This window comes from Lagenorhynchus albirostris, chromosome 10 (assembly GCF_949774975.1).
Source record: "Lagenorhynchus albirostris chromosome 10, mLagAlb1.1, whole genome shotgun sequence".
NCBI lineage: Eukaryota > Metazoa > Chordata > Mammalia > Artiodactyla > Delphinidae > Lagenorhynchus > Lagenorhynchus albirostris.
The window spans coordinates 72,993,138-73,016,396 of record NC_083104.1 but is presented as its reverse complement, the minus strand read 5'-3'; the positions used below and the strand labels follow the sequence as shown (position 1 = coordinate 73,016,396).

At 37.5% G+C, this 23,259-nt stretch overlaps 1 protein-coding gene across 1 annotated transcript in view; it reads right to left on the bottom strand.

The window, feature by feature from the left end:
• Positions 1-23,259, bottom strand: part of CDC5L (cell division cycle 5 like) — a 46,429-nt gene that overhangs the window by 8,345 nt on the left and 14,825 nt on the right. Inside the window, exons 8-14 of the mRNA XM_060163018.1 lie at positions 22,484-22,672; positions 19,175-19,323; positions 17,064-17,226; positions 14,867-15,031; positions 13,554-13,634; positions 12,187-12,429; positions 9,380-9,577 (exon numbers count right to left, since the gene is read on the bottom strand). Of these exons, the coding sequence (XP_060019001.1) occupies positions 9,380-9,577; positions 12,187-12,429; positions 13,554-13,634; positions 14,867-15,031; positions 17,064-17,226; positions 19,175-19,323; positions 22,484-22,672 (1,188 nt within the window). The remainder of the gene's footprint in view (positions 1-9,379; positions 9,578-12,186; positions 12,430-13,553; positions 13,635-14,866; positions 15,032-17,063; positions 17,227-19,174; positions 19,324-22,483; positions 22,673-23,259) is intronic.

The window sequence follows — 23,259 nt, the reverse complement described above, 5'->3', positions numbered from 1 at the left end:
GCTTACAGGGTCCAAGGAGAGACGGCTGAGAAGGGAGATGTGGGATGCAGAATCCCATTAGCATAACGCCTTCTCTAGGTGTACATTCTACATCCCACAATGTTATCACTTCATCATGATCTGCAAATGCTTGTTTCCAACATACAACGCTTAAAATTGTGAGGTCAAAGCCTTAGGGATAATTATTAAATCTGTGTTAATTTCTTTGTGTTTATCTGTTCCTCCCCCACCCCCCTCCAAACTGATTCCAACAAGTGACTTCTATAAGCAATCAAAACTAAGTAGTTTCAGGATAATATATACCCAAATGATACTCTGTAATTCATAATAATGTAACTGAGAGCATCCTGTAACAAGGGAGACAGTGTGACAATATTTTTTCTGAAATACTAAATGTGGCGGTGGGGGGGAAATAAGCAGAAATGGTCCCACGGGAAAATACTGTCAAATACAAAATATTGATAAGAAAGCTGTTCATAGGATGTTTTTCTAAATATTTAGGAACAACACAGTCACCAAAAGAAATATATAGCTTTCCAAGATAACAACTTTGAAACATGCACTTCAATGCATTATGTCTGATTTAAAAACAAACATGTCAATCTCAATGCCTTTTTTTTTTAGAATATGTAAGAACACCAAGAAACACAGTGTTCCCCAAAATATAAAGTACACTTCTACTAGAAAAGTAGTACTTCATACCTATCCATCTCCATCTTACTTTATTGAAGTCAAAGTCAAATAAGTCTAGGGCAGAGGCGATGGCAGGGAAGGGACACATTGCATGTGCGCCTTAAGAACATGAGATGGATCTAAAATTAATTTACATAAAGCTCTTTTAAAACAATTCCTATCTTCAGCATTTTATAAAAGTTAATAAGCCTTTTATTCCTCTACAAAGCACTTGAAGACTAAATCCATGAATAAATAATGTCCTTTACAAAAGAGCCATTTTCCTCTCACAGATAACAAATCAAAGTGAGTTCCACAGCAATGATCTGTCTTCTAAGAGTCAGGAAATACTGGGCCAAGTCAGCAGCACAGTGGAGTGGAGAAGTGAGTCACTCTTTCTACCCAGCACGGCCACCCAGCTGTTTTGAGTTGACGTAGGTTATTTAACCTCTGCATTTCCTTTTCCCCATCAGTAAAACGGCAGTCATTGCTAAAAGTTACTATGAACCCTAAGATAATGTACAGAAAAGCCCTTAGCCACCCAGTAAGTGACATAAAGTAAGCAGTCAACAAATGTTAGCTCTGATTACAATTATTATAGGTACTACGAGTTTAACCATTTTGCTCTCCTCTCTAACGGACCAAGGGACTATGGATGACACTTTAAAACCCTCCTTTAAATTCCGACTTTAATTTTAAAAATGATGGAGATCCCCTTCCTGGGACTAAAGCAAGGAAAAACAGCTGTTTCTTCTTGTAAGTGAGCCGTTTGCCTCTTGAGGACCACCACACCAAGTAACCGGTACTGGAGCACACCTTTTTAAGCTAATGCTATTCAACCCCAGCTAAACTTTAGAATTAACCATACAGCTTTTAAAGTCTACCGCTGCTATAAACCCAGAGACCCTTATTTCAATGGATATTTTTAAAGCCCCCAGATGATTCTAATAGGCAATAAGGATGGAGAATCCTGTTTCAGCCACTGTCATTACAGAAGCTAGGTGTCAGCTGTTTTAACTAGACCTACCAAAAAGTCCTCATTCCCAGTAAAAAGTGAACAACTAAATCCGTAAGTTAGTTGCATCAAGTTCCTTACACTATAATTCAACATGTTCCAAGAATACCAACATTAGATATTCTAATCACATGTGGATTCGAATACACATTCCAAAAACCTTAACAGCACAGAATTTCAAATTAATACATACTTTTTTAAATTAGTCATACAAATTATCATTTTTATTGGTTAAGATAATTCAGTTAGCTATACACTGCACTCCATGGAAATCCAATTTCCAATTTGGTATAACAGCATAATACGCTCAGAAAGTGTTTAATTAGTCATCAAGGCACATTTATCTGGGAGTTACCTCACCTCACACAGTTGAGTCATTTATTATTCCCAAAACACCAAAGATTTTAAAACTGCAAAGTTGCTAATGTCAACAATTTTATTAATGCCAACAATTTTATTGCATTTAGCTCAAGCTTTATTAACGTCTTCTGGCTCAAATATTGTGCTAAGATTCCAAGCAAATATGGAAATAGATAATACCAAAAAATTAAAGTACAGAAAAAAATCAAATAGCTATATAAGTTAGTATAAAAATATAAAGAAGAAATGGAATACAGCTTTTAATATTCAATTTTAGCTTACTTATCTTACATCTGCCATCTGATCGTTAAAACGTAAAGGAAGATATCTGCACACAGAACTTTGTAAAATGCTCAACCTATGACTGCTCGATACATTTTAGGAGGAAAAAAACTAACCCATAACGTCTGGCCTTTTCCTAGCCAATAAATCTCAAGCACGAAACGCACATGCATGTATGGAACAGAACTACCTTAAATCAGCCCCAACTGCCCCGCCCCACATTCATACACAGAAACAACATTAAAGTCCAACAGAGTATAAAAACTTATTGTTTAAAATATGCAGAATTGAGAAGAACCAGACTCAGGTTTAACCAGATTAATATTTCTAAGCCCTTTTAAAAACTACAATTAAGCATTAGCAACTGCCCTGCGGGACAACTTATTTTGTACAAAACAGGCTTAAGGAGCTTGCACTGCCTCTTACAGCTGATTTACCAAAAGTTCTTCCAAAAAATGATTTTCAAACCACTGCATTTATAGCTGATTTACCAAAAGTTGTCAAAATCATTTTTTTCAAATCCTTAACTGCACTTAGAGATGATATACTTTAAAGTCTTCTTAAAACATCTAACGAAGTTAGTAATGGAATTAGGATTAAATACTCTGTTCACGTGTCACCAGACAAGTCTCCCAAATATGATTATAATGGAAGTTTGTGCTTAAATATGTATCAGCACAAAATTTCCAATAATCTTAAATGAAGTTCACTAAAATTATTAGGATTTTAAAGCAGGACAACACTTGGTATAATTAAAGCTGACTACATCCAAAATGAAAGCATAAAGTTCAAGAGGGGATGAATGAGAATAGATCTAATACAAATGTGTAGGGGGACCAAGTTGACAAATTTCATGCATCATAATTCTGTTTTACAATATGATGTCTGGAATTTGTTTCAAATAGTGGGAGAGGGAGAATAACATGAAATAAGAGTGGCTGTCATAGCTGGGTGATAACACGTGAGGACTCATTACACTAGTCGACTTTGGCGTGTATTTGACAATTCCCATGATAAAAGGTTTTTTAAAATTCAAATTCAATATCTACTCTAAAGGATAACTATTTTGTTAAGACCATACACCACAAACCATGAAACATCAGTACAATGAAACATAATGGAGACATTAAAATTTATGTCAACTACTTCAACATACCAAAATGTACATATGAAATGTTAAAATGCACAATTATGTAAAATTCATTTATATTAAACAAAATCTGAGCCTTTAAGTGTTACTCAAACCTCTCTCCTAAAATTGACCCATGTCTCATATTTCAGACATTCATCAAAATTCAGAGAACAGAAAACTTACCCAGCCTGTTATTCAAGGTGAATAACTTGATAAATATCAATTTAATCTAATTTAGCTAACACTAAGAATGATAATCATGAACCTAAGAAAAATGGGAGAGAACTCCTATTCACTAAAACTTGTCAACTGCGAGGCACACAGTATCTCATTTAATCTTACATTATCTCAAACTCTCATTTCCATGAGACTAAAAAACTATTACACACCCAAATTTTACAGGTAAGAAAATTTGAGACCCAGAGAGGTTAAGTAACTTGCTCTAGGCCACAGAGTCACTAAGAGATGAAGCTATGCAGTTGTGTCCCACTTGAAAGTCCAACACATTAGGCTACACCACAGCTAATAAACCAGATGTCCTCCCTGCCTCAGCCCCTGAAATGCAAACATGCCTGAAGAAAGTCAAGCTGTGGGGCTAAATGGCTTAATGTCACCACACAGTTCACTGAAAAACAAATTATTCTAGACACACATAAACAAGATCTCAATTAATGAATCTGCCCATCATTCCTTCCCTGATTTAGACATTAACCTGTACGTAGGCCACTTATAAGAATTTTGTTTGACACTGGAGAAAAGCATTTCCCCTGCTTATATATTTTAATTCCTAATTCTTTTATTCATAACAAGCTATAAAACTATAGGAAAACAAACATCTCAGAAATTTTTATGGGCAAAAAAGGTTATTTAACAACTTTTTAAGAAGTTGGGCAGAATATAACTAGAATAATTATTTACAGATTTCACCAAAGCTAATCCTTTGCAACAGACTTTAAAAGAGAGCAAGTGATTCTTTTTTTGAATGATACTTACAATATTATACTATTAAATGATCCCAATTTAGTTTTAAAGGCCTTCCATCTTTCACCCACACATAGATATGTGTAGATGTTCATATATTCATCTTTTTCTATCATATTTAATCTTATACATACACACACCGCAAGATGTTTAAGGTGATTACATTTGAATGGTAGGCTTTTCTCTTTATTTTTTTTATTTAAAATTCTCTACAAAGTACAGTTATTATTTTTAGAAAGAAAAAAAGCCTACAAATGTTATTTTTTAAATGCATAGAAGAGAAACTGTCTAAAAAAGACTGGCCAGAGACCAATGGAAAACTGATGGTCCCCAGGAGATGAATCAGTGGAACCATAAGTGTTTCCTTGGGTCATTACAAAAGGGGGCTGTATGGGACTTATAAAAGTGTAATTGTTACTTTCAAACTCACTAAGTTTGTTAAGGTTACTAAGCTTAAGTAATTCCAAAGTAAACACATTATCCTTGGGTCTCCAATACTGTCTTCAGTTAAAGTCTGTTACACTGAGGTTCAGAAACATTAAGAGCATCCCTTACTGAAATTCTTGCTTGGGGACCCAGAATATAACCTTATACCACTAGAAAAACAGGTTTCAGGATACCTAAAATAAATATAGTTAATGGCAGCTCCACTTCCTAGTCCATCATTCCACAATATGATCCTATAGCAGTAAAGATGTGGTTCAGCCACCGAAATGTTTGCAAACGAGACCATGAGCGACTCTCCTTTAATCTCTATACTGTTCACTAGCATTAAGTTTTAGCAGTGAACCATCTCTGTATTGATGAGATGCAGGTCCAATTCAGTGATTATTGTCAGCATCTATCAGTTAGCAACCATCAGACTGCATCCCTGCAAAGCAAGCTAAGCAGTAAGGCAAAACCTTACTAAACACATCTCCAAGGACAGTAATGTACCAATAAAGCAATGCCGAGAGCATTTTACATTTGCATAAGTTAGGAAATGAAACTCAAAAACTGCACGAAACAAATTCAACTCGACGTTGAGGCCTAACAAAAGCAACATGGTTGTATCACAGGAGATCTCTGGTCCAGCTCCCAGAGTTCTTGCTAGAAACAACCAAGAAATCTGTTAATGCCTTTAAGGGTCATGGCAGAGGGCAGAACTTAAGGATGAGAGCGTTCCAGAGTACTGGGGACTTGTCTCCTGCCACAGCATCCACCCCCCCACACACATACACTCACCCACAAGGGAACATAAGCGCAAACCTGCTGATACACAACGTATAATCCCTCCACCCCGAACTGCCCACCAACTTAATCCTTACCCTAAGTTTTCACTCTTTAAAGTATTAAGGGAATTTTTTTCCTGTGTAAAAATATCTAACTTTATAATGAAAATCACTGAGAAAATGAGAGCCATTGTGCAGCCAATTTTGCTGAAATATCACCATTCAGTAAAGTCAGGGGTCCCCAAAAGAGTTCTACAAATACACTGAGAAGGATTTTAAATGCGTTATCTGTGTTCTTTAAGTTACTTTATCTCCAAGAAGTCAACGTTACATAGTATTTCTTGACTAAATTGACTGTGCCAGTAAAATACAGGGAGAAGTATTACCTCTGGACCTGGTTTCCACCTCTAAGGAAAGCCTTTCCGTTTTTACAGCTAACATGACAAAATCTACTTTTCAGCCAAACTTCCTCAACACAGCCGTTTAGATACTATTTCAAATACTATTAAATTTAATGGCAGGCCTAAATTCAGACTTCTCATTTCACTTTTGCACCTACTGGAAATTATTTCACTCAAAATAATTATGTCTTCAGACAATTTCCTATTTCCACTTTAAGTGGAAACAAATTAGAACACTTCAAATTCTATTTGCACTTCCCAAATACAGTAATGACTCATTTATCTGGCATCGGAAAATGAGGTTCTTCTCCATTTATCTGGAAAACGCTCAACGTGAAGTCCACAAGAGCACAGAGCTCATCTGCCTCGTTCCCTGCTATATCCCCAGGGCCTAGCACAGGGGCTGGCACAGAGTAGATGCTCAGTAACATTCACTAGATGTGTGATTAAATAAAGTACTAAAGCTTTTTACTTTTAACCACTTGATGAAAATTTTTCTACAGTTATAGCCATCCCTCTTTTTCTGTTTTTTAAAAACATAACACTGAACAGAAATTAAGCTTTTCTTATTAACTGCGGTATCACTATAAAGAGCAATCACTCTACCCCCCTACCATATACCCATAACACCCTCAAAGCTATTCAAATAACAGGGCTTTTTGCCGCCATATTTAAATGGCCTCAACATGCTATGTTTTTATAACTTTTCCTTTTCTGATATTAGGTGTCATTTCTGTTTGCAACTGCTGCCTTATTTTACACACAAATGTCTGGTAAGGTCCTGAAATTAATTCTACCTCCTAAGCAGAATAAAATACATGGACTTGGTTACAATTCAGAAGTCTTTCCCACTTACTTCTGACCTGCAACTACACTGATTCTATTTATTTAACAGACTCCTTGTACCACCCACAACATTCTACGTAAAATCTGAGATGGTTCTACTAGTTTTAAATGAGTATCTTAAGGATTTTTGGTTAAGTTCTAAGTTTCAAATATTAATCAGGAGTAATGGCTCGAAGACTAGCTACAATATAAACCTCGGGGCGTATTTTTTAAATCCATTTAGGAGACACCAACCACGACAAAGCTGGATTTCATCTTGCTTGATATGCTGCGATAGGGCCATAATTTAGATTCACTGTTCCAGAGTTCATGGCAGCAAAACTCAAACACACTGGCAGCCATGGTGTACTGTGCTTGCACAGCAAGGCATATCTCCCTGAACCTAAGAGTGGAAGGATAATTTAAGTACAGCCTTTAGTTTATATAATACAACTGGAGTTCCTTCCCCACAACAAACTTTGAATAATGTTTATAATTTAGCAATCAACTGAAATGATGAAAGAATTACCACAATTGAAATAAAATATTTATGTATTTCAAACCAGGAGAATTGTGTCTTCAAAAACTAAAATAAGCTAAGACAAACCTAGTTCTGAATTAGGGAATGAATACAAATAAAATGGGGGATTTGTTTATTTGGGTTTTTGAGTCTCTTTTCTTCTTTTTAAAGACTTAATGAACTTTCATTTGAAATAAGCATAGTTCACTAAATTAAAGGATTTGATTACATGTTCTTTAAAAGTAACTAGTTGGGTAAACATTAAAGCAAGTTATCCAGGAGTCAAGAAAAGAAAAATTACTTCAGACTGTTTTATGAATATTCTTCCAAAATCACCAATCCTTCAGCAAAAATAGTTCAACAGAAGATTTCAGTTCCTGGTACTGAACTGAACAAAGAGAACCACATGTTTTTAATGGTTGCTCATAAACGACCCAAATAAATCTCCAAAAGAACAGCAGTGGTTCTCTCTGTATTTTTCCCTTCAAAACTCACAAGACCAATTCAACACAGAAATAAAAATTACTGTACTTTATGGCACCACTCACTTTGTGACACATTTATTTGCTGTCATGAAAGGTAGGGCCTCAACAAAGTAAATGAGATTTAGGGAAAAACTTTTTTTTATATCTTAAACAGCACAAAATGTCCTTACCACTTGAGGAAGAAAGAGTTTACCCACCTCAAATGAGATTTTCAAACTAAGTGAGAGACCTAAGTATTTATGTATAAGTGTTACAGGAAGCTTTCCAAATAGCTTTCCAATCAATTATGATGCTGACCTTAGATCAGAATTACACTGCTAACTACCACTTATAAGAAATGAAGCCTACATAACAAAAAATATAACTTAAATTTAACCACTGATGTTCTTTTTTAGTTTCCCTGTGAATTAAAACACAGAGCAACAGCACACCCTGCTGGAAGTTAGTAACACAGCTAGAGTAACCAGCAGCACTGGATTGCTAAAATTTCACCCAAGATGAGAATTACTTCAGAAAGTCTGATTTCCCACTAAATGATAAAAGATGTGCACAGGCATTACCATTAGTGTCTATACATGTGACCTTAAAGGTAAAATCAAAAATGTTAATTTTAACAGGATATCGCTTTTTCCAGTTCATTTCCCTGGCCCCACACAGCCCCAAACACCCCTAAGTGATTTTACTATTTTTTTATTTTAACCCCAAATAAAAATATTTCCAAATCTACTTTCTGCAGAGAAACTGGTAATCACATAAGCGGAATCTGAGGCCACTTTGATTGCCTGAAGCACCCCTTTCTCCTTCCCATCCCAAGATATCCTGGCCTCAGAAACATCCCTGAAGACCACCATTAAGAATTCACAAGGCAGCCTAGCGGTCTGTGAACCACAATTTACATACCATTGGCAAAATGCATACACAGATTCTGGAATTCAAAACATGCAGACTATATTAAGAAACCACATGCCATGAAACTCTCATCTAGTATGTTTCAACATTTTCATAGACATGAAAAAAATCACAGAAGCCATTGTCTGGATAATCCAGCTCAGTGCTCTCTCTGTAACAAACTGACAGGAATCCGAGGATGAGCAGAAAGGTACCAAAGTTCCGTAAGTGTGCCCTTCTGGCTACAGAAAGAAAGCTCCCTGGTACACTGAGAGCCCCCCTAGAGAAAACTGCATTGCTCTTGTAGCACTGCTCTACACTCTTCTGAGTGACCAGTGTTCACTTCTTGGCTCTTTGCCCCCACATCTAAAAGGTTCTGATTGACCTGTGGTCAACTTGGAGGGCACTCTTCATCACAAAGGCCAGCAGCTCTGAAAACCCAATGAAGAAGGCCAAGGAAGATCAAACACTTCAGTGTAGTTTTTCCTCAAGAAATTCGAAAACAATTACCTTAGATCTATTTTTCTGAAGTTGTCTCCAGTGGTATTATCTGGTTCATTATTTCAATCAAAGTACATTTAAATTAGAATTTTAAAAGGATACCAACCTCAAGCCTCTTTTCCAGTGACTCAATTCTGTCCTTTTTGCTAGCTAGGTTGGCCCGTGTGTAGCGGCTCTGCCCAGGAAGATATAAAACTTGACTGTAGCATTCTTCCCACACCTGGTTATAAGCTTCACTTGAGAGTTCTCCGTGGCTCATACCTTGTTTTACCACTTCCATCTCCTGTACCAGAACATCCTGGGCCTGTTCACAATAATAATAACAATAAGCTTGAGCACTAGAGATACCTGCCATCAACAGAAATAAAAGACTAGTTTTTACTCCTCTGGGCAAAGACAATGAGCTCTGGTTAACTGTTTGTTTTGGAAGGGGGTTATAATACCTAAGCAAAATTAATTAAGAAGCCTAGAAGTCAATGCAGGTTGATCTGAAAAGCCAAGCATCCCTGTATCATCCCTGATAATGTAAACGTCCTTTGCCTTCATTCATTATAATAGCAGCTACCATTTCTCAGATACCTACTATGTGCCAGGAACTGAACTGAAAAGTTTTACCTACTTTATCTGCAAACAGCACACCACCCTTACAAAGCAGTCAACGTTAACCTCACTTCAAAGCTGATGAAACTAAGGCTTAGCGAGGTTAAACCACTTGTTCAAAAATACAACACTAGTAAGCGGACAAGGCAAGGTCACACCCAAGCCAATGCTTGGGCACCAACGCGTGCGGGTGCTCCTCCCTCTCTACCATCCCCCGCTATACTCTGGACTTCCCAGCATGGTGAAGCGGAAGTAGGCGTTTTTTTGACACCTGCCTTTTTTCTCATCTGAAAGAATGCCCCTGCCATTGTCAGAGAATAAGACTGGAGGCACAAATCAAATAATGATGGATCACAGACCAGCTTCTGTTCAGTAGAAAAGATACGGTTTAAGATGACAGAATGGGGATGGAGTTGGACAAGCCTGGGCTCCAATCACAGATTTAGCATTTAAGTCGCTATCTGAACTTGCTGAACTTCTGTGAGCCCATTTCTCATCTGTAGAGTGGAGATAGTACCTAACATGTTTGTTATGAGAATTAAGTGACACAGTATACACAAAGAGCCAGCCCAACACCAGACACACAGACTCCATGAACATACCACATGAACTTTTTCCAGCCCTTTGCTTCATGGCTCATGAAAAATTGACAATTACTTTTTGTGCTTTATAGAAAGCTTTCAATCACTCCAGGAACATCAGAAAATAAACACAGGCCAAAATACATAAAGTCAAGATAAATAACCAGCATATGAAAAAATGTAAACAAAAAAATGGAAAATCAAGTCTCTAGAAGATAAAGAATGGATACTTTTAAACAATACCTCTTAGGGGAAATAATGGAAACAAACCAATTTTAACACACTTAATGAAAATCGGGCACTGTACCATCAGAGAAATGGTATTTCACTCTGAAACTGTACACAGTAAAAATTTACAAATTCACCTCTTATAATAACTAGGAGAGAGTACAGCTAAGTTCTACTTAAACCATCCCTAAAGAATCTGCTAAGTAAATAGCTGCTTCAAATTCTTCGGAACAAAGAGGACTATAGATAGATAAATAAAATATGGGAGGATATTTAAACTACTGTGTAATCGTTTCAAATAATTCCAAAGCACTACTTACATTATTATCAAAATATTTATTAGAATTTGTCCCTTATAGAATCTCTATTAGCAACAACGTGATCTTTATTTCAGGTTTCCATATGTACAATAAATTTAGGAAAATTTATTTCCTAAATTCCATCTTCCCCTCATATTTTCACTCTAAAAAGAGGAAACTGTTCAAGCATCAAGTTCATTGTCTAACTCTCACCCGGTTCAGTGGCTGAACGTGCCTGCCAAAGTGCAGGCGCTCAACAGAGGACAGCTTCCATGGCACTTACTGAAAGGCAGCAAGTCAAAATTACTCGTGAATCAGGGGCAAACAAACACAAATCTAAACCCTCCTTCCTTTCTCTATCTTCTTTTTAAAAGTCCTATAATAAACATGTATCACGTATGCAATAAGAAAAAGAGAAAGTAAGAAAAAGAGAGGAGAGAGGGAAAGTGCAGGAGAGAAGACAGACAAAGGAACCTTACCGGTTTTCTCCCAAGTTAGCCCATTCTAATGGATGAATCCATCTCTGCCCCTCAGGGCGAAAGACTAAAGAAAAAAGACTTTTAAGCTAATGACCACTCTGCTTCCAACCATGAAACTAACTCTATTATCTTATGCCACTGTACAGATTTCTAGTCAAAATCACAGCTGTTTGCTCTGTCAAAGCAGAAAGAATAAAATGCATATGGAGGAAGAGGCAGGACAGACTTTAGACAAGAAAACATTTCTTTATTTCCTTATCCAAAAGGGCAGGGGGAAATCATGTCAGGGGAATGAATTCAGTGAATATTTCCTTTCTGTGAATAGGTGAAAGATTGAATCTGTAAATATTTTTAATATATTCTTGTTTCTTCATAGTATTCTAAATAAGTGAGGTTTAAGTATTAAAGGCATTCCACCCTATTCAGAGACAGCAGAGTTAAACACAGAAAATAGCAACTGTAGCAACTATCAATGAGGCATACACCCATGAGACAAGAACACCGTGCCATCACAACCAGTGTTCATCTGATAAAGGCCTGCCACTGAACACAGGAAGGGGTGGGGGGGTGGTATGTCCTTTGCATAACACTTAATATGAATATTTCTCTCTTAACCATATATTTCAGTTGCTTATGAACATCAATAAGGGAAAATGTTAATGTCTGTCCATGATACATGGTATCTAACAAATACTTAAGTCTTGAGACAGAAATATTCAATGATACCTTTTTCAGGTCTTCTTTGGAAAACTTTTCATAAGTGTTATGTTCCAGATAGGCAATGTGCTCTGCATTATTGGTACCAAATCCTATAGTTTTTCCTTTTTTATTTCCAGATGGTTCATAAGGGTGATGTAGGAGGTCATAATGAAGCATTGTGATCATTTCTTTTTTGATTAGTTCTTCACTTTTCTGTAAATCTGTCAGAGGTGGTTCTACATTTAAGGGTCTTAGAATAGTTTCATTTACCTAAAATTTTAAAACAAGTACAATTATTAAACATGTCAGTGCAACATACTAATGTTATTAGTTCTACTAGCATGAATTAAATACAGGCACACCTTATCTGACTGGGCTTCACTTTACTGTGATTTGCAGGCAGTGTGTTTTTTTACAAACTGTAAGGCTGTGGCAGCGCTGCGTTGAGCAAGTCTATTGGCACCATTTTTCCAACAGCATTTGCTCATTTTGTGTCTGTGTCACATTTTGGTAATTCTTGCAATATTTCAAACTTTTTCATTACTATTCTATTTGTTATGGTGAGCTGTGATCGTTAATGTTACTACTGGAAAAAGATTACGACTCAGGCTCAGAAACTTAGATGATAATTAGCATTTTTTAGCTATCAAGTACTTTATAAGTTACGTACTTTTTTTTTAGACACACTACTACTACACACTTAAAAGACTACAGTTTAGTGTAAACATAACTTTTACATGCACAAGGAAACCAAACAATTCGTGTGACTCGCTTTATTGCATGACATTCTCTTTACTACAGCGGCCTGGAACCAAACCTGCAATATCTCCGATGTATGCCTAAAGCAGTTTTACATTTTCAAAAGAAATTATTTTCCTTTTTTCTTCAAAATTCTTATTTGGGGACTTCCCTGGTGGCTCAGTGGTTAAGAATCCGCCTGCCAATGTAGGGGACACGGGTTTGAGCCCTGGTCCAGGGAAATCCCACAGGCCACAGAGCAACTAAGCCCATGCACAACTCCTGAGCCTGTGCTCTAGAGCCTGTAAGCCACAACTACTGAAGCCCGTGCACCTAGAGCCCATGCTCCGCAACAAGAGAAGCCACCACAATGAGAAGCCGGCGCACCACAACGAAGAGTAGCCCCCGCTAGCTGCAGCTAGAGAAAGCCCACATGCAGCAGCGAAGACCCAATGCAGCCAATCAATCAATCAATCAATTTATTTTTAAAATTCGTATTTGTACCAGTGAAGCATTTCAAAGATTGGATCTGGGAACTGCTTTACTATATTCCAGAAAGTAGATGAAATGTCGTTTTATAGACTTTATAATATAAAAAACATCAATCACATAAAAAGAAACTTAAAACTTCCTAAGCCAGAAATTCTAATACTTACTTCTGATGGTCTTGGCAGATCTTTCTGGACAGCTTTGTGCATTCGTTTCATTTCCTTTACACGCTCTGCATCTCGTATGGCCTAAAAAATCATTTTAAAAACCATTTTTGCAGCTATACAGTATTTGACACATTTCAGTAAAGCTGAAAACACTTTAGTCTATAAGAATATGTTATGTTCAAGAGCTAAAGCTGTAGGAATCTGTGTTAAGTTTGTAGAAAGGCAATATAAGGCCACTAAAATTAATCAGCCTATTCATTCTCCTATTACAGTAGAAACTAAGAACTTCCAACGTCTACCAGGAGCATTCTCCAGATTTACATGGCTCCCTCCATCAGATAATCATTCTTTTCTTGTCTAAATCAAATCCTAAATGTAGAGGGGATGCTTCCAATTATCCCTCCTGCAACACAACCTTTCCCTTCCACCTCAAAAGCTACTGATTTTTAATTTAAAAAGCCAGCCAATGAATGTGTTGTTTCCTGATTCTTAAATTATGAATAATGTGGGTTAACACATTAGAACTTCAAACCAGTTCTGAGAGTAAATGTAACTCAAAATAGCTAAGAGAACTAAACACATAAAGTATTATTATCTACTCCCTACCAAAAAGCACATTCACGTGGTTTCCCTCTAAAACGATTTCCATTGATGCCATTCTCACTCCAACCCCGGGAAATTATTCAATTTCTAAAACCATCCTGAAATGGACTGCAGCAAGAATGTCTGAAGTGGGTCACATGATCTCAGTTTTAGTTCAAGTTTCACCAGTTTCCAGCCACAAGACCTGAGAAAGTTAACTTAATTCACCTGAGCCTGTTTCCTCGTTTCTAAAACGAAGCTGACACCTATCCTACTTACATCACCTGATTGTTATGCACAAATGAGAAAGTAATTAACTAGAAGATATATTAGTACAAGGTGTTACTAATTTTATTCTGACCCAGGCTACATATCCAAAGCCACATTTTTTATTAGTTTACACTGATGAAAAACCATTTGCTCAACCAATCCAAGATGTACTTGTTTTTAAGACTGATAATAACATCTTTTCTTGGCTAGAGTGAAAGCAATGTCTAAAAGACTACTTATATGTATTTTAAAGAAGCATAATGAATTTGACAGAGGATATTTAAATGGCTATCCATATAATTATACATTTTAAGAATACCTATCAAGATATTCTAAGTATATTATGAACTATGTGAGCGAATATTATTAATGATGTAAGTAATTTTCTTCAGTGTAATTTTTTTTAATACTGAAAAAACTTTTAAGTAGAGATCTTGAGACATGTAACAGTCATCACCCACCTGCTTCCGTGCATCCACATCAGCAGCATCTTCAATGTAAGTATCATCTATTTCACGGTCTTCCAGTTCCTTCTCGGCATTTTCTGGTAGAACAATTTCAAAGTCATTCTTAGGGGCAGGAAGGCCCAACAACCCTAAACGGAGGTGTTCACGAGATTCTCTTTCCTGTAGAAAAAAATTGGTCCTTCTCAATTCATATACATTAAAATATGCAACTAATATTGTGTAAGAGTTTCTAAAAAGTAATTAGCTTAATTTTAATTCTAGAAAAATGACCCCTAACTTCAGAGTTGAAACAAGATTTCGTTTAATTTCTATCTCCATTTCTTCCCTACCTTAAGACCAACCATAGGGCTTCCCTGGTGCCGCAGCCGTTAAGAATCCACCTGCCAATGCAGGGGACACGTGTTCGAGCCCTGGTCTGGGAAGATCCCACATGCCACAGAGCAACTAAGCCCGTGTGCTGCAACTACTGAGCCTGCGCTCTAGAGCCCACAAGCCACAGCTACTGAAACCCGTGCGCCTAGAGCCTGTGCTCTGCAACGAGAAGCCACTGCAATGAGAAGCCTGTGCACCACAACGAAGAGTAGCCCCTGCTAACCGCAACTAGAGAAAAGCCCGCGTGCAGTAACGAAGACCCAAAGCAGCCAAAATAAATAAATTAAATAAATAAATTTATGGGGAAAAAAATGAAACCTTTAAAACAAAAAAAAGGACAGCTCATAAACTTTCATTTGTGGTCAACAAATTTACTCTGGGATAATCTAACAGAAGGTTTGAGAATTATCTCTGAAGGAGCAAAAAAAAAAAAAAAAGTCCTTTAGGATTTCCATTTAAGGATTTCTGAAATTTAACAGCAAATGAAAAGAACAAGTTCAAAGGTAAATTTGTCCTTGGACTAATAAAACCTAACCTGAAAAGATGCCTGAATTTGTGTGTGTGTTTCTTTTCCATGCAAATACTAGATAATATGAAAGCCAAAGAAAACAATTCATACTTCCCAAGAGAAAGTGCCTGGTACCCAAGTTTTCCCCAGTCCATCCTCAGCTCACTTCTCTCATTCCCCACTGCTCCATTACACGTATGCTAGGTGGAAGGACCAGATGAGCTGCTATGACGCAAACATGCTCCAGGTTCACTCATGTTAACGGCCTCCATCTGGGACAGCCCCCAACCCTCCTCTGAGCATACCTCCTCAATGAAGGTTTTCCTAGTACCCACCCAACAAATGTGATTATTTCTCTGGCCAGCCAAAGCATGTTGGTTTTCCTCAAAGGGCTTATTTTATTCATATATTACAATTATTTCTGGACTTGGTTTAGTACTGCCAATCTCTCCAGAGCATAAACTTCTTGAAGACAAAGGACATCTTTACTCAACTTTAGATTCCCTGAAGTGTCCAGATCCATGCTTTGCACACATTAGATTCTTCATTTGTTTAATTCTTATGTAGCCACTCAGAGTTGGCACTACCTGATATCAATTTGGGCACTAAAAAAAATTCTCAACTAACCAAATCTATACATGAAGGTAGAATTAATTTGTAAACCAGAAGCAGACCATCACTGGAACTCATTTTTTTTAAAAATCTCACAATGATCTTCTGTGGCATAAATAAGAAGAAGGCTCAACAGTGACGTAATGAAAGCAGTAACGAGCAGAAACAAAACTATAACTTGTATAATTAGCTTTCTACATTCACCTTGCAAAACATACAAAAGAAAACTTCACTAAGGTTAGCAACAAACAGCAAATTAACGTGGCTTTGAGATCTAGACTGTCCTTCTAAAAGTGTAATGAAAACAGAGGAACCAATGTTCAAAATCTAATTTATGAGGCATTCGAAACTCAAAACATTTTACAGAACTAGGAAAAAAAATTAAATGTACCATTCAAGAAGGTAAAGTATTAATTAGTAAATGATGAAAATTAAAAATCACAAAAGATATAAGGAGCATTACTATCAGCATAATCATTTCTGAAAAATATATTAAGAATAAGAAAAAGTAAGCAATAAGACCGTAAGATTTCCCTTCTCAAACCCTACAAATCATGTTGCTTTTCTGGTGTCCGCAGGTGTACAGAATCTTAAGGTATATGCGATATGCACTGACAAGGGGACAAATTTTAATTTGGTACCCATGAGATTTTTTTTTTAATTTTTTTTAAAGAATACTAAAAGGGAATTGACATGTACCATCTGCTTCACATAAGAGGGATCACTGTAGTCTGCCATTCCATCCTCCGGATTAATGTTTAACTTGTCTCGAAGAGGCGTTCTACCCGGGGTGGAGTTAATAACTGGTTTGGGAGTTGTCCCACTCCGGGGAGTCAGCCCTTCAGATCCATGAGAAGGAGTTCTATAAAGACAGAAATTCCAATTAATGAAAGTGCCAATTTTATTTGGATCGTGCTTTCAAATGTTTTTCACATAAATTATTTTACAAGGAAAACAGAAAAGAAATAAAGATTCCAGAAATTCCATCTCCCTACCTGGTTTTTAGTTAGACCTCTAGGTTAAAATAAAGCTTTGGTTCAGCTAACTCAGTATTTACACACAGTATATTTATTTTAATGACTTCAAATAAAGTCATTACATCTGATATTTTCTTACCTTATTAATAACTAGGTCCACCAAACATTTTTCAACCTTTTTTTAAATAAATTTATTTATTTTTATTTATTTATTTTTGGTTGCATTGGGTCTTCGTTGCTGTGTGCGAGCTTCCTCTAGTTGTGGTGGCTTCTCCTGTTGTAGAGCACGGGCTCTAGGCACGCAGGCTTCAGTAGTTCTGGCACGTGGGCTCAGTAGTTGTGGCTCGTGGGCTCTAGAGCGCTGGCTCAGTAGTTGTGGCACACGGGCTTAGTTGCTCTGCGGCTTGTGGGATCTTCCTGGACCAGGGATCGAATCCATGTCCCCTGCACTGGCAGGTGGATTCTTAACCACTGTGGCACCAGGGAAGTCCCACAACCTTTTCTTGACACATCAGGGTGGCTGAGAACACACAGTGGGCAGAGAGGTTGGCCACCACACTCAAGATCCCAAATGACTCCTTTTGAGTTCAGTATCTTCAACTTATCATTTGTCTCCTCCCTGCCTGTAGCTGTTGGCTATCACATCATCATCATCATAGATGTGCATACCTGAAGTACTTCTTCCCTCTACAGTTTGGAAACCAAACACCAGGCTTTTAGAATCACATCTAAATATGAATAGCTCTGAGTTAGGTCTAAGAACCTCTCTTAGGAATAAAAGCCATAGACTTTGCACCTTATAGTTTAAATGTTCAAAGCCTTTTTTTTTTTTTTTGGTTGATTACTTCCTGTATCTTGGCTGTGTTCCAGACAGGTGGTGCTGCCAGAGAGTTGTTCCCAGAGGTAAGGTGAGGTGTTACCATATAACACATGGTCCCTGCCCTCAATGAGCTTACAATCTAGTTGAGAAATGAGACACCCACGGGGAAAGAGGGATTAGGCTCTCTTGCAAGCCTTGCAATTAAATATTATATAAGGTTTTAGGGGCCAATGTTTCTTGATCCTGTTGTCATGTGCAACTATAACAGTCTTCATATACTTAACAACCAGTAGGAGGACATATTTTAAAATTAAAAGTAAACCCTAAATATTTCTAACCTTAAAAGCTCAAATTCCATTTTAATACAAATTGCTTCTATAATGTTTGTATCTTAAAAATTCTTCTTTAAAAACAGTAGCTTAAAACAAAAGAAGTATAAAGAAATACTGAACTCTAGTTAATGATATACACAACTAGGAAGCGTTTACGGTGAAATGGACTAATACCTGCAACTTGGAAATTATTAAAAATAAGATAGATTGATGGACGGATATGTGATTAAAGCAAACACTGTAAAATATTAACTGGAGAACTGGGTGGTGAGTATATGGATGCTTGCTTTACCATTCTTTCAACCTCTCTGAATGTTAGAAATTTTCATAATAAAATGTTGGGGGAAAAGCAACAGTAATACATACATAAAAAGGCTTAGAATTTTTATAAAATTCACCAAATCATCATTAACAATGGATTGATCTGCTCTTTTAAATCAGATTAAAAGTATTCAGAAACGAGGTGATAGCACCAGAAACCCTGAAAAAATAAAAGAAGCTCCATTTGGTATTTGACTATTTCCTGGATACTATAATGTTATTTGCTACTATGAGGAGAAATTAAAAAGCAAGTTAAACACTTATTTCCATTCTCTGCCAGCATTTCTAAAGCAAACATGTTGTCCAAGTCCTCGGATTCAAGTTTTTCTAAAGCAGAAAACAGTAATTTATTTACAATACCTGAATGGGGTAGAAAGAACTGTGTTTGGAGTCTGTACAACCTGCCGCTGTGGAGTCACACCTGAGAAGTCGCTCTCGTGCAAAGGGGTGTTAAGTCCACCTTTTAATGGGGTGTCCACGTTGGTCAGAGCCATGAGGTTTTGGGCTTCCTGATTAACAAGAAGGTAAAGAAGCATGTTTTAACAGTTTAGACAGGAGAGCAAATTCCTCTCTTCTTGTCCTACTACACAAATCTTGAAACAGGCAGAATTCTTATACATTTTTCTCAATGAAAACCAAGAGAGAAAACGAATACTGAGCTGTGGCAGAATTCAATACTTCCATTCCTTCTGTCGACCTAACATTAGCATGCCAGAAGTTCTGGAATAGGGCTTCCCTGGTAGTACAGTGGTTAAGAATCTGCCTGCCAATGCAGGGGATACGGGTTCGAGCCCTGGCCCGGGAAGATCCCACATGCCGCAGAGCAACTAAGCCCATGCGCCACAACGACTGAGCCTGCGCCCTAGAGCCCGCGAGCCACAACTACTGAGCCCATGTGCCACAACTACTGAAGCCTGCGTACCTAGAGCCCATGCTCCACAACAAGAGAAGCCACCGCAATGAGAAGCCCGTGCACCACCATGAAGAGTAGCCCCCCACTTGCTGCAACTAGAGAAAGCCCGCGCAGCAACGAAGACCAATGCAACAAATAAATAAATAAATAAATAAGAATTCCCTAATAAATAAGTTATAGGGATGTAATGTATAACACAGGGAATACAGCCAATATTTTACAGCAACTTTATATGGAGTATAATCTATAAAAATATCAAATCACTATGTTGTACACCTGAAACCTATTCAATATTGTAAGTCAGCTATACTTCAATAAATAAATAAATACATTTTAAAAGTAAAACAATTTAAAAAGAAATCTCCCCAATAAAACATCCCAGCCAGTTCAGCCCACAGGAAAGTCTGGAGTCAAGGGGTCCTACCCACACCCAAGGAGTGTCTAGTCAGCTTTTAATTGCCCTACCCTTAGTCCCTAGATATAGGCAAAGAACAAGATCGAAAGATATTTGAGGGGCTTCCCTGGTGGTGCAGTGGTTGAGAGTCTGCCTGCCAGTGCAGGGGACACGGGTTCGAGCCCTGGTCTGGGAGGATCCCACATGCCGCGGAGCAACTGGGCCCGTGAGCCACAGCTGCTGAGCCTGCACGTCTGGAGCCTGTGCTCCACAAGAGAGGCCGTGATAGTGAGAGGCCCGCGTACCGCAAAAAAAAAAAAAAGACTGTGCAGGAAAAAGAAAACTTGTAAAAACAAAAGAAAACCATCATTAATAGCCTCAGGAATAAAAAGATATTAATTAAATGAGACATTTAAAAATTGAACACATTTAAAAAAGAGCTCTTAGAAATTAAAAATATGACAGTAGAAATTTTAAAAAAAGATAAAATTCAGAAAATCTCCTAGCAATCAAATCAAAGTCAATTAAGACAGAAAACCAGAAAGTAATAAGTAGCAAAATAAATTAATGAAAGGGAAGAAATTTTTTAATTTTCAAAATAACTTCCCAGAATTGAAGACCATGAGTCTATAGAATTAAAAGACCCACCAAGTACCTAGCACAGTGGTTAAAAATAGAGCCACATCAAGAAACACGCATGTGAAAAAGAGAAGATCATATAAGCTTCCAGAGAAAGAAAAAACCAGGTTTCCTATTAACAACCTGAATGGCACAGGACGTATCAATAGCAACAATGAAAGCCAGAAGACACTGGAGCACTGCCTTCAAAACTGTGAACAAAAACTCTTTCAATCTGGAATTCTATACCCTATTGTACTATCAATCAGATAAGAGGGTAGGACAGTTATTTACAGATATTCAAGGTCTTAAAAATTCCATCTCCCACGAAACCTTCCTCAGAAAGCTACTGACAGATACACTTCACCAACAAGGGAGTCAACCAAAAAAGCCAGAGACATGGGAGCCAAGAAAGAGGAGACACAAGGGACTTTCTAGGGTGACAGTGAAGGGAAAGCAAGAGAACAAGCTGTAACAAGATCTAAAGAGTAATCAGTCCAGACTAGAAAATTCAGAAGTTCTGGGAACGACTTCAAGTGTTGAAAAAGGTAAGAATACCTAAAATGTGACCAGATTACAGGAGATTTACAGTTAGTATAAAGTCCAGAACTGAATTTGTGCTAAGTAATCAGAAAATTTAGCGACTAAATAAAACAAGTATTAATTCAAAGAAAAACAAAATACTGTACAGTAGAGTAATTATAAGGCATTTTGTGGGTCAAGTGCAGTTTGACCCACAGTTTACGTAGTGAATGAATGCAGTTTACGTAGTCATAAGGTAAACCATAAATATGGAGCTAGCCAAAATTATGATTAACTATAATGGAAGATGGGAAAATGGAAAGCATGTGTATGCACAGTAGAGGCAGAAGGTGTGACAGAGCCAGATGTTCAAATCCTTGGTGGAAAAATGCCTAAAACTGAAGAAAAACCAAAATGTAACAAGTGTCTTAGTAGTAAGGTGGTAAAAACAAAGAGCTATCACTGGTACCTCTAGAGAGCAAGCAATGAGGGGCACTGTTTTTCTTACAAAGTCTTGCAGGACTACTTGACTCCTGAATCAGTAGTCAAATTATATTTGACTATTAGAAAATTGAGATGTAAGAATGCTAAAAGACTCAGTAGTATTCCGTTAGGTTTGTCTATCCTCTCGCATGCAGACACCCTAAAGAACACACAGGGCTTCCCTGGTGGCGCAGTGGTTGAGGTCTGCCTGCTGATGCAGGGGACACGGGTTCGTGCCCTAGCCCAGGAAGATCCCACATGCCGCGGAGCGGCTAGGCCCGTGAGCCATGGCCACTGAGCCTGCACGTCCAGAGCCTGTGCTCCGCAACGGGAGAGGCCACAGTAGTGAGAGGCCCGCGTACCGCAAAAAAAAAAAAAAAAAAAAAAATAGAACACACAGAGCTGTACACCCTATGTGCTAAGGAGAGAGAGGGAAATAGTACTGAAGGCAGTCTATGCCAAGCTAAGTACAGAATCACAAGGAAGTTTTAAAAATTACTGACTACACGTGTTTGATTTTTTTTCCAGGACTGCTAGGCAATGTGAAATTTTTAAATGCTATGCTTTACTGACAGGATTTAGCTTCCCTACTACAGAAATCTCTAGCAGCTATGCCTTCAGGACTGTTTCAAACTGCTTACCCTAAAACACACAAAACCCTAAAACACACAAATCCTTTATAATACTTTTAAGGATAATAAACAAAGCGAAAGGCTCACTCTACCATATGGCAGCCTACCTGCAGAATTCTGTCCTGGGAAGCTGGTGTTCGTGGTGTTCTCAAAGCGATGCTGTTGTTGGTGACATTGTACTCAGACAAGAGAGTACTGGAAGCCGAGTTTGTTATGCCAGATTCCTCAGCAGTTTGACGTGCAATTTCACTTGCTTGGCCTACTTTTACAACTTCCTGGAGTTCTGCATCTGAAATCTAAAGACACAGTTATCACAGTAGCAATATTTTAACCAAGAATAACACAGCTTAAAACTTCCACATTCCAGAAGATGAATTGCTGAAGCTGTGTGATGAGTACACAGGGGCTCGTTGTAGCACTCTCTTTACTTTTTGTGGGTTTGAAAATTTCCATAATAAAGTTTTTAAAAGTCTTCCCTATTTAACGGGGGGGAGGGGGGCAGAATTCCATATGTGACATAGAATCAAGCTGCAAATACGGAAATTCCTTTTCAGTATTTCCATACTGAAATTCTTTCAAACCAAAATATTTATAAATCAAGAACATAAAATAATAGTGTTCATACAAAGCCATTTATCAATTAGGGGGAGGGTGGGCACTAAAAACCAATTAAAATATCACACAGAGTCCACAAAGCCACCAGATCCCTAAGAAAATCAAAAGGTGTTATCCTTGTAATTTTACCAAACTAAATACCCTAAGAACTAAAAATAAATTACAGGCAAAATCTCAGTTTAAGAAATATAACCACTATGAATAACAGCATCTAACAAAATTATTTTATGTTTATGCCCAAGGATTTTGTACTGATGCAGCCAGGGCA